The 11804-nt window shown below is 43.6% G+C and overlaps 1 protein-coding gene across 1 annotated transcript in view; it reads left to right on the forward strand.

Annotated features, from left to right (window-relative positions):
* The window catches only part of LOC310771420 (nephrocystin-1-like), a gene marked incomplete at its 5' end in the record, with an annotated part of 53553 nt that overhangs the window by 17188 nt on the left and 24561 nt on the right, over positions 1 to 11804 (forward strand). Inside the window, 4 exons of the mRNA XM_083664035.1 lie at positions 1281 to 1358; positions 1490 to 1577; positions 5751 to 5845; positions 7183 to 7311. Of these exons, the coding sequence (XP_083520161.1) occupies positions 1281 to 1358; positions 1490 to 1577; positions 5751 to 5845; positions 7183 to 7311 (390 nt within the window). The remainder of the gene's footprint in view (positions 1 to 1280; positions 1359 to 1489; positions 1578 to 5750; positions 5846 to 7182; positions 7312 to 11804) is intronic.

Genomic DNA, 11804 nt, shown 5'->3' on the forward strand with positions numbered 1-11804 from the left:
AATGTGGGCTAAGAACACATTATCTGGCCTCCATACTGTTTACAGTTGAATGTGGGCTGAGAACACATTATCTGGCCTCCATACTGTTTACAGTTGAATGTGGGCTGAGAACACATTATCTGGCCTCCATACTGTTTACAGTTGAATGTTGGCTAAGAACACATTATCTGGCCTCCATACTGTTTACAGTTGAATGTGGGCTGAGAACACATTATCTGGCCTCCATACTGTTTACAGTTGAATGTGGGCTGAGAACACATTATTTGGCCCCCATACTGTTTACAGTTGAATGTGGGCTGAGAACACATTATCTGGCCTCCATACTGTTTACAGTTGAATGTGGGCTAAGAACACATTATCAGGCCTCCATACTGTTTACAGTTGAATGTGGGCTAAGAACACATTATCTGGCCTCCATACTGTTCACAGTTGAATGTGGGCTGAGAACATTTTTGAGATTTTCAAGTGGGCCATGAGTGGGAAAAGGTTGTGAACCGCTGGCTTAGATGATTAAAACCGCTCACTGTACCAAAACATTTCAGAGTGGTTCTGGTGTCAACGATTATGAAGATGAAGATGATGATGATAATGATGATGAGTCAGACGAGGAAGAGGAGGAGCAGGATGGTGAAGACATGGCCGAGGACCAAGACAAACGGAGGTGAGGTTCTCCGTTTTAAAAACTGGAATCTGCTGAGATTTGGTTTTACTGTGTTGTTTCCAGAGGTTCTTAGACCAGTTTTGTCCTTCAGATTATTCTGAGTGATGCGGTCAAATTAAAGGATCCCAGGACTATATTAGTTACAAAAAATACAGCACCAACACGAGGGTCGCAGGTTCGCGCCCCATGTTGCCTTGGTCGGATGTCCATACATGCACAATTGGCCGTGTCTGCGGGTGGGAAGCCAGATATGGGTACGTGTCCTGGTTGCTGCACTAGCGCGTCCTTTGGTCGTTGGGGTGGAATAGCATGATCCCTCCACGGGCTACATCCTGCCGGTGAAACATCTCGCTGTCCGGTGAAAAGAAGCCGCTAGCGACTGCACATGTATCAGAGGAAGCATGTGCTATTCTACAACTTGCCCCAGGTCAGCAGAGGGGGTGCAGCAACGACGGGGACAACTTACACAGGTGGAATTGGCCGAGTACAACTGGGGAGAAAACTGGGGGGAAACAAAAACGACGACGACGACAACAACAAGTGATCAAAATACAGAATTAATTTAGATTGAAATTGATGATGATGTTGTTTTAATGATGCTTTCTCTGAATAATGTCAGTGTTTCCATTCCTCTCTGCTCTCTAACAGCACTGCTTCCCATTCCAACTGGTCTACTGTCAGGAAGGCTCTGACTGAGGTGAGACTCTCTCCACGCACCAAGTGTTCTGCACTGCATTGAGAATTCTTATTGTTTTCACTGTGTGTGTGTGTGTGTGTGTGTGTGTGTGTGTGTGTGTGTGTGTGTGTGTGTGTGCTTGTGAAGGACAGATTGATACGACCGATGTGCTCTCTGCCATGGGGGCGATCCCTTCAGGATTCAGACCATCAACTCTTAATAAACTGCTGGTGGAGGAAGGTTAGTACACACACACACACACACACACACACACACACACACACACACACACACACACACACACACACACACACACACACACACACACACACACACACACACACACACACACACACACACTTAAAGGATGACTAACCCCTAAAACAAATTTTTTTCAGCTTTCAACTAATGTATATGGCTTTTGAGGTGGTGTGTGAAGGAAAAATCTCTACATTTGAGACTAAACTGTTAGAATTCTACACGGTACACTGTGTCATTTTCAGGCAGTGAGAGTGCCCTCTAGGGCAGTGGTTCCCAACCTACGGTACGCGTACCGTAGATGGTACTTGCGCCCCCTGCTGGTGGTACTTGGAAGGCTCTGTGAAAAAATATATATATATAGTTTTTGTGCAAAATCCATGGTGGTCATTAGTAGTAGTTTTCAAACATGTGAAAGTGAAATAATAATAATAATTATTAATATTATTAATATTATTGGCAGTGTTTCTCAAGGTAGGTGGTACTTGCGCCCCCCCCCCCTGCTGGTGGTACTTCATCCCTGGAATCCCAATGTTTAAATTATGAAATAAACCCAACTTTAAAAATCAATTGTAAAACATGTTTATCTATCAAAATAATACTACGAATGAAAATAAACTTGTGATCATTGAAATTGAGGTTTATTTTGTTGTCTTGAGATTTAGAAACAAATATTTGTTTCTGACGGACACTATACCTGTTGCGCATGCACAATTACCTGCCCGCCCCGCATGGTTACACAAGTGGTGAACAAAGACGAGGAGGGATGCTAAAGTGGATCAAAACGGGAGGGAATAGTAAAAGAGCTGTAGTAGAGGAGAGCAGCAATGATGAAGCACAAGGAGGTGAAGACAGCAGTCAACCCAGCACAAGTGCAGCTGCTGCAGGTTGCACATAGGCTGCAGGTTGGAATAAATTTGCCTCCTGCGTGAACTGTGCATAGCTGAATAGACTGTATTTTAACGTCGGTCATATGGTGGTACTTGGAGAGCCAACTACTTTCTCAGGTGGTACTTGGTGTAAAAAGGTTGGGAACCACTGCTCTAGGGGTTCAAACCTCCTTTTTTTGGGGCCTCCAAAATCGCCGATTTGATTCAGCGTTACGTCACGGTGAACCCCCCCTTTCCAGATACATCCATCTGCATGTCGCCCCGCCCACCGTGTACGTTCTCCCGCCGGAAGTGTACGTGTACAGACCACAGACCTACTCCTTAAAAAAATAAAAGACTTGATATCTTTCTTTTCAAATCGGCGTAGGTATTATGATATTCTATGCTTGTGTGCATTAGTGTCTTTACTAAAGACACAGGGGTGGGCAATTATTTTTCATGGGGGGCCACATGAGAAACCCAGATTGTTGCCGGGGGCCGAACAAATATTGTCATGCCGTAACCCATGGATGGGTAACTTTGATGATAGAGAGGGCCACAAAAAATGTCCTCGCGACCAGGTTTTGCTGAGGGCTGAACGGCGCCAGTGCGAAAGATTTGGTGCATTTGAAGCCAGGTTTAGAGGAATAACTCATTTTAAATTAACAGTTGTGATGTCATTATTCAGTCTTAACCACCAATATTTGATCCTTTTCTCACTCACTCCTATGTCACCACCTGCTCTCAGGGCTTGAAATTAACTTTTTTGACCACCTGCCAATATGGCTGCTAGATTTTAAAGTTACCAGCCAATTAGAATTTCCACTAGCTGAAATGTTTTTCTTGAAATAAATCAGAATATGAGTGGGTTCATTTAAGCATAAGTATCAGTAAGTGTCCCGGGATGATCAAAGCCTGTGTTGAGGGTCACACGAACAAAAATGCAGTCTTGAAGCTAAATAAATCCAAAACCATTGAGTTATTTGAGTTATTTAAATTTCTACTTCAATGTAGCCTTTTAGTCATAAAGATTATTGAAAGATATTCCATATTCCAGACTGAAATGCTGGAATATGGAAAAAAATGAAAATAACAGAAGTGGAGAATTGGCCAGAATATGACATGAACATTTGGACACTTATTCAGCGGGTATCTTGCATGTTGCGTTCAGGTGCACTGTGTGTGTAAAAAACAATTTTATTTTTTTTTATTTTTTTTTGCAATTTCATCGCGGGCCACACAGGTGGCGCCCGCGGGCCGCATCCGACCCATGTGTGGTCTTTAGGATGATTGAATGTTTGCATGATTCATGACCGATGTTGACAGACAATTCCCCCCAACATTGATCCCATTCCCGGGGTTGATCTGGCTAGTTAATCGGCTAGCTATGCTACTAGCTAACCTTAGCTAGCAACTCGTCCATCCTGTTCCTACCTGCGCTAGTATGAGCTCCATGGTCGGCCTCTGAGACCCAGGACAGCCCCCTCACCCCACCCACCTTCCATGAATCTGCCCAACTGCATACCCACTATTAGCACACCTCCCCAGGCTACACACAGACCCCCGCCCCGCCAGGACCTTGTCCTCCAGGGACCTACGTTACCCACTGGCTGGACCTTGCTGGCCCAGTGGCCCACACTTAAGCACTGCTCCCGGGGTACAGACAGCCAGCCGTCCCCCGGGAGGTATCAAACGTTAGCTTGCATGCTAACATCAGTGTTTGGCCGCTGCAGTGCTCGCCTGCCTCGCTCGCACTGACTGCTTTTATTTTTGAAGGAGTAGGTCTCTAGAAAGTAAAGTGTACACATACAGACTGGAAGTGTACGCGTACAGACCGGATACTTTCTAGACCTACTCCTTCAAAAATAAAAGCAGTGCGAGCGAGGCAGGCGAGCACTGCAGCAGCCAAACACTGATGTTAGCTATAGCTAGATAGCAAAGTCCGTAAAGTGTGGCCACTGAGCCAGCAAGGTCCAGCAAGTTGGTAACGTAGGTCGCTGGAGGACAAGGTCCTGGCGGGTGGGGGTCTGTGTGTAGCCTGGGGAGCAGGGGTGCTTAATACTGGGTATGCGGTTGGGCAGCTTCATGGAAGGTGGGTGGTGTGAGGGGGCTGTCCTGGGTCTCAGAGGCAGACCATGGAGCTCATAGTGGGGGTAGTTGCTGGCTAGCTAGTAGCATAGCTAGCCAATTAACCAGCGAGATCAACGCGAAGGTCATAAATCATACAAACATTCAATCATCCGAAAGACTAATGCACACAAGCATAATAGAATATCATATACCTACAGAACGGTGATTTAAAAAGAAAAATATCCAGGCTTTTATTTTTGAAGGAGTCTAGAAACGTACTCTGGTCTGTACGTGTACACATCCAGCGGGTCTGAGAACGTACACGGTGGGCGGGGTGATGGTGCTCCAGTGCTGCAGATGGATGATACTGCCCCTTTCCCCCACTCATGTGATCATTAGCTAACGCCAGAGCCATATAATAGAAGAGTTGCAACATCTCGTCTAGGATAATTGTTGCTTTTGTTTTTGTTATGTTTGTGTGTGTGTGTGTGTGTGTGTGTGTGTGTGTGTGTGTGTGTATGTATGTATGTATGTATACACTGTAGCCTATGTATGTATGTATGTGGATGGATGTATGTATGTGGATATATGTATGTATGTGTATTGAGTACTTTATTGGTGTACTTTTTTTTACTTTTTAATTGTACTGTAACTGATGTGTTTGACCACAGGAAGAATAGTGGCTGCTGAGGCAGTGACTAATGGGGATCTGAAATAAACAATAAACAATAAGTGCGCCTGCAGTCAATTTGCATTGGAACAAACTAGCAGGTGGAATCTGCTGCCTTTTTTCTTTTCTTTTTTATCAAGCAGCATGCAGTTAACTGGTCAAATGTAGTTGATGTTATATAGGGTTGTCACGATACTAGAATTTCAGCTTCGATATCAATACCCAAGAAAATATCGATACTTCATACCATTTTCGATACCACAGCGAAAAGATTACAACACATTAACAGGCATTTATTTTTTTATTATTACAACATGAGAATCTTTTTTTATGAATTTGTGCAAAATAAACCTTGCTGTAAAAGACCATTTTTAATTGAGAGAAGGGATGAGGAAGCGCTGCGTGGGTCCTTGGTCAAATCACTGAAACAGGTGCTCTTTGGTGTGGGTGCAGAGAAGCATGAGTAAAAGTTCAAGTGGGATCCTTGACCATCAGAGACCATCATTTGTTTTGTTTTACTAACTGATATAAACATTTCTTCTGTAGGGCTGACGTACAGAGGAAGTCATTACCTTCAGCCTGAGCTCAGCCAATCACAGCTCTCCTTTAGAGACCTCTTCCTGGACCCAGACACTGGCAAGGTGAGACAGTGTGTTTGTCTGTATGTGTGCAATCTGGGTACCTCAGAGTCTCTCAGTCTGACGACTAATACGAGTCTGTGCCAGACGACCGGTATGTCGGTTGTACGAACCAAGACTTCCTCTGAGAGAATAGGCCTTTTTCACAGCAGCCATTTTGTGTCTAAAAGGCAGGAAGTAACACAGGTGCACCAAGACTTCCTCTGAGAGAATTGAGTTGGAGTTGATTGATCGATACTTTTTGTAGGTGTTTTAGGTCCGGACGTCATTGTGGCTCATCTCTATAAACAGATAACTGCATTTGAGACATTGTCAGACTGGAAACAACGATGGAAGTGGAAGTGTTGGTGCAGACGTCCGCTCTACATCGGAAAGCCCAAAGTATCAGCCGTCTGTCTCAGAGTCTTATTAGTCATCAGCCTGAGAGAATTGGTATTTGTTTGTCTGTGTGTTTTAATGGACCAGGGCAAAGCCTCTTAGCCTGGTAAACCAGCCGGTCACGTCAACTCACATTTCAGAGAACGGGGAAACCATCTTTTCCGCCGAGAAACCCCGCTGATGTAAACTCCTGTACTTGTTTAATTGTTGTTATTGAGTCTATTTCAGCAATAACTGCACTTTATGGCTGCTTAAACTCGACGAATGTTGACATTACTCGAGGCGGACAGGCACGGAGGCAGCCATTACTGTTTTTCCAGCAGCGTTCCTGATTGGCCGGTTATGAGGCTGGTCGCTGATTGGCTCGTATGCTTTGCAGTTTCTGCAGAAAGCCCTCCCAGGGCTTGAGGCCAGACGGTCTGGTAGAACGAAATGTAATGTGAGTTCATTTTACCAGGCTAAAAGCCTCTATAGTCATTAATTCATGCTTCTGTTTCCTCTCCTCTTCTGTCCTCTCCACTCATCTCAACTCTCCTCTCTCCTCACCCCTCTCCTCTCCTTTCCTCTCCTCTCCTCCTATCCGCTCCTCCCCTCTCCTCTCTTCCCTTCTCTTCTCTTCTCTCCTCTCCTATCCCCTCCTCCCCTCTCCTCTCTTCCCTTCTCTCCTATCCCCTCCTCCCCTCTCCTCTCTTCCCTTCTCTCCTCTCCTATCCCCTCCTCCCCTCTCCTCTCTTCCCTTCTCATCTCCTCTCTTCCCTTCTCATTCCCTTCCCTTATCCTCTCCTCTCCTATCTTCCCTTCTCCTCCTCTCCTCCTCTCCTCTCTTCTCCTCTCTCCTCTCCTCTCTTCTCTTCTCCTCTCTCCTCTTCTCTTCTCTTCTCCTCTCTTCCCTTCTCCTCTCTTCCCTTCTCATCTCCTATCTTCCCTTCTTCTCTCCTCTCCTCCTCTATCCTCTCCTGTAGGTTCGTTCTCGTCAGGTCAGGACGAGTGTTTGTTTCACCCTGTGGAGCTGCAGGAGGATTCCCACTCCTGGTGTTGGAGTTCAGGTCCTCAGCAGACACATTCGCCTCTGTGCCTTCGATGGAACTCAGGTGGGGCTTAAGTGTGAATTCTGCTAGACATAATAATAATAATAATAATAATAATAATAATAATCCTCATCATAATAATAATAATTCATTTAATTTATAAAGCGCTTTTCAGTGACCCAAAGACGCTGACACAGTATGAGTACATAGAAAACAAGATAACAACAGGCAACAGATACAAGTAACAATTAACACATCGATCAGGGATCTATGGAAACAGAGGGGAGGGAGGGAGAGTGGGGGAGGGACAGGGGCCAGACGGAAGAGAGGGAGGTGGGGAAAAATAATTGACATATGGACTGTCGCACGGAAATGAGAGACACGGAATCCTGACGAGAAAATGTTTTGAGCTTTTATAATCCGTGTGGTTTTCTACTTGCAGAAGTGACCGTTATTTTTGAAAACTCCACTTTGTCGCCCAGCCGCGTAGTTAGAAGATTTAGGATGTGCACGGCCAGGGGAAAACTCGCCACACAGGAGCCTCCTGAAGGGACGTGTCTGATGGTGTGACATCACTTGGCCGCACGGACACTCGTGGAGATACAGTGGTAGACGGATCAATAAGCGTGTTTTACCGCAACGCGGCGTTACTTCTGTTTGCCGTTAGTATGTGGTATCAAAGTGGGACACTAGGGGGCGGCAGCGCACAACTACCTACAGTACAGTATATGCAGCGCACAGCGCACACACACACTGACACACACAGCACAGCGGTGATCAGAGAGAGACAGACAGAGAGAGAAATGTTATGAGCCAGTAGGCTCATGTATTTATTTATTTATTTAGTTATTTATTTTGTTTATAATACTCATTCGAGAGAGATAAAATGCAGGACCTTATCACGTCATAAGATTTAATCGAATCACATGCACGCACGCGCGCACACACACACTTGCTCAGCATATTCCTGACGTGCTGAGGGCATGGAGGGAAAATTAATCAGTGATATTGTTTTATGAAACATGGTCCGACTATCCCAAAATGCATGTGTGTGTGTGTGTGTGTGTGTGTGTGTGTGTGTGTGTGTGACTACAGTAAATAAATTAAGTAACCGATCAGCAGGGCTTTATTTATTTATTTAGGCCTATCTATTTATTTATTTGTCTATTTATTTGTTGTTGTTTTTAACTGTTGTTTTAGCTGGCTATAAATCGCGCGCACGCACACACACACACACACACATGAAACACCGATCGAAACCTGAAACCTGTGCGAATCAAAGTCCATTGTCTCATATTTTCGCATGTGCCCCGCCCGTGACTGCCCACTGGATTGTAGCTAATCAGGGGTGAAACATTGCATCCCAAGTGTCTAGTGATTACACTGTAGCTACTGTAATCACTGTACTCATTGTTCCTTGAGATTAAGTGCATGTGGCTTGCGATGGGGGTGGAAAGGTACACTCTGCTTTGTCTGTGAAACCTGCCTAACCGGGGGGGGGGGGGGTGGAGTGCACGCTGTTTTTTCAACAGTGCAATAGAGGCCTTTCCTGTGTGGCTGTTCCTGTGTGTGTGTGTGTGTGTGTGTGTGTGTGTGTGTGTGTGTGTGTGTGTGTGCGTGCGCGCGATTTATAGCCAGCTAAAAATAATGTGTTTTTATTATTATTATTATTATTATTATAGCAGGTGAGTCAGTCAGCCTTATTTAAACATTTTAAGGCAGAATATTTATGTCTCTCCCCTTGATTAAGGTGTAGGCTATGGGAGTTATTTATTTTGTTTATAATAAAACAGATATTTATACACACACACACTGGCACACACAGGCATATAACATCAGGCTATATATATATGTAGGCCTATATAATTATGATGAGTGTTTTACTAAAGTGTAGTGTACAAATATTGGCTTGACACACAGCAGAGTCTCAATGCAAACACGTTTATTGTAAGTATTACAATATAATCAGTTATATTGTTTTTTTTTCCACTTTTAGCCTACTTTTTTTAGGCCATATTGTTTTTTTTGACGTGTTATTACAATTTATACACATTGCAATTTCATGAAAATTTCAACATTTTCTTACAATAAACGTGTTTGCATTTTGACGGTGTGTGTGTATCTTGTAGCCTACAGTATATACTGGCCCTATTGTGTCATTCTCCCGCCACACATACTGTATCAAGGAACAATGAGTCTGTCGCCGGCCGCTCAGGGCCTCTCAGCTCTCAGCAGCACCCCCCCCCTCCCAAACACTATACAGAATAAAGTATTTTAGTAGCTATTCAATAAAGTCAATAAAGGTATTAATAATGGGATAAATATACAGTAACACAATAGTACTGTATATTGCATGAGACCATTTAAAGGAAGGATGGCTGTTGGTTGGTAAAAATAGAATCGGCTGAGGGCACACCATTAAATCTTCATCATTTCACACACAAAAATAAAAATAAATTAGCCTGGTAAAATTTACCAGTAGATATTGCTGTGTAAAATAAATAGACTACAAAACTAATTATGCAATTATCTTAAATAAACGAATTAAGCATGTATCAAACTTCAGGAAATGTAACAAAACTAATTCAAGGTGTTTCTGAACAAGAGCACTTTCTATTTGCAAAAACACAACCGTAGTGGGACATTGGGAAAACCTTCATCATTTCACACACAAAAATAAAAATAAATTAGCCTGGTAAAATTAACCAGTAGATATTGCTGTATCAAGGAACAATGAGTCTGTCGCCGGCCGCTCAGGGCCTCTCAGCTCTCAGCAGCACCCCCCCCCTCCCAAACACTATACAGAATAAAGTATTTTAGTAGCTATTCAATAAAGTCAATAAAGGTATTAATAATGGGATAAATATACAGTAACACAATAATACTGTATATTGCATGAGACCATTTAAAGGAAGGATGGCTGTTGGTTGGTAAAAATAGAATCGGCTGAGGGCACACCATTACATCTTCTCCTTAAGGTTAAACCTTTTAAGGAAAACATAAGCACAAGATTTAAGGGTGTTTTCTGCAGCCCATTCAATTTTAAGGACACCTTAACTCTGACTCTAAGGGAAATCTTAACCTAAGGTGCTTTGTGCAACTGGGCCCAGATCTTATCGCGTCATTAGCTCCATCGTGTCGTGCAAGCAGGCGCGGGCGGCATTAAACCAACACTGCAGTTCAGAGCGGTCGGAGAGGAGAGGAGAGGAGGGGGGATAAGTTGGCCGTATTGTAAACAAGGTCAACTGCACGCACCCGCGATGCGCGGCGGCATTAAACCAACACTGCAGTTCAGAGTGGTCGGAGAGGAGAGGAGAGGAGGGGGAATAAATCGGCTGTATTGTTGTGAAAATCTTGAGACCAAGAATAAACTTCAACCCACCTGTTTCCATGAAGTCCATCCATTGCTGGCTGCCCGCGTGTGTTTCTTTCTATTCCAGTAGATATTGCTGTGTAAAATAAATAGACTACAAAACTAATTATGCAATTATCTTAAATAAACAAATTAAGCATGTATCGAACTTCAGGAAATGTAACAAAACTAATTCAAGGTGTTTCTGAACAAGAGCACTTTCTATTTGCACAAACACAACCGTAGTGGGACATTGGGAAAACCTTCATCATTTCACACACAAAAATAAAAATAAATTAGCCTGGTAAAATTAACCAGTAGATATTGCTGTGTAAAATAAATACAAAACGAATTATGCAATTATCTTAAATGAATTAAGCATGTATTAACGAACTTCAGGGATTTCAACAACACAAGCCCACCACACGATCTTATAAACTTAAAGGAATTCGAAATTAAACATTTTGGGCTTGGTTAAATAGGCTATACTGTAGGCCTTTAGGCCTTTAGCCATTAGCCTTCTTGCTTCGTTTTACCATTACAGGTTTCTGGCCAAGAATACCAACAGCTTTACCTTTTCGGGCAATAATTTGCTTCGGAGTGGCATTGCAACAATCCCTGCTGTGCTGAACACACGCTCGGATGGTACGCTGGTGGCACAAATATTTCCGTGCCATGCCGCGTGCCAGGAAGCTGCGCCCTCTCCTATTTGTCCAAATGTCAGCTGACAAGACAAATCCAAATAATAAAACATATTCAGACGGTCCGAAATCAAATTTTTGCATGATAGCCTACATTTTTATTTTATTTTAACGCTATATTGGGGCCTATTTAGCTGGCGTACTTACCGTTCACCTTCAGGAATACAAGCTCGGACAAAGTTGCAAAGTGAATTCATTCAACCCACCTGTTTCCATGAAGTCCATCCATTGCTGGCTGCCCGCGTGTGTTTCTTTCTATTCCGTTCTCTCTATTAACATTAACCAGTAATTCTGCCCGTTTTATGCCAGATAGTTAAATTCAAAACATACGTTGTTGGTCAGGATCTATTCTGTATGAAACGTTAACGTTGCTTTGTGCCTTTCAATAATGCTCTCAAGGATGCTCACAGATGACACCTGGTGGTCAACGGTGCAACTACACCTCAATTAGTTTTAATGCCGCCGCGCGTCAATACACAGCTTGCGGTAAGGCACGCTTATTG

The sequence above is a fragment of the Poromitra crassiceps genome (genome assembly GCF_964638095.1).
Source record: "Poromitra crassiceps genome assembly, contig: HAP1_SCAFFOLD_634, whole genome shotgun sequence".
Lineage (NCBI taxonomy): Eukaryota > Metazoa > Chordata > Actinopteri > Beryciformes > Melamphaidae > Poromitra > Poromitra crassiceps.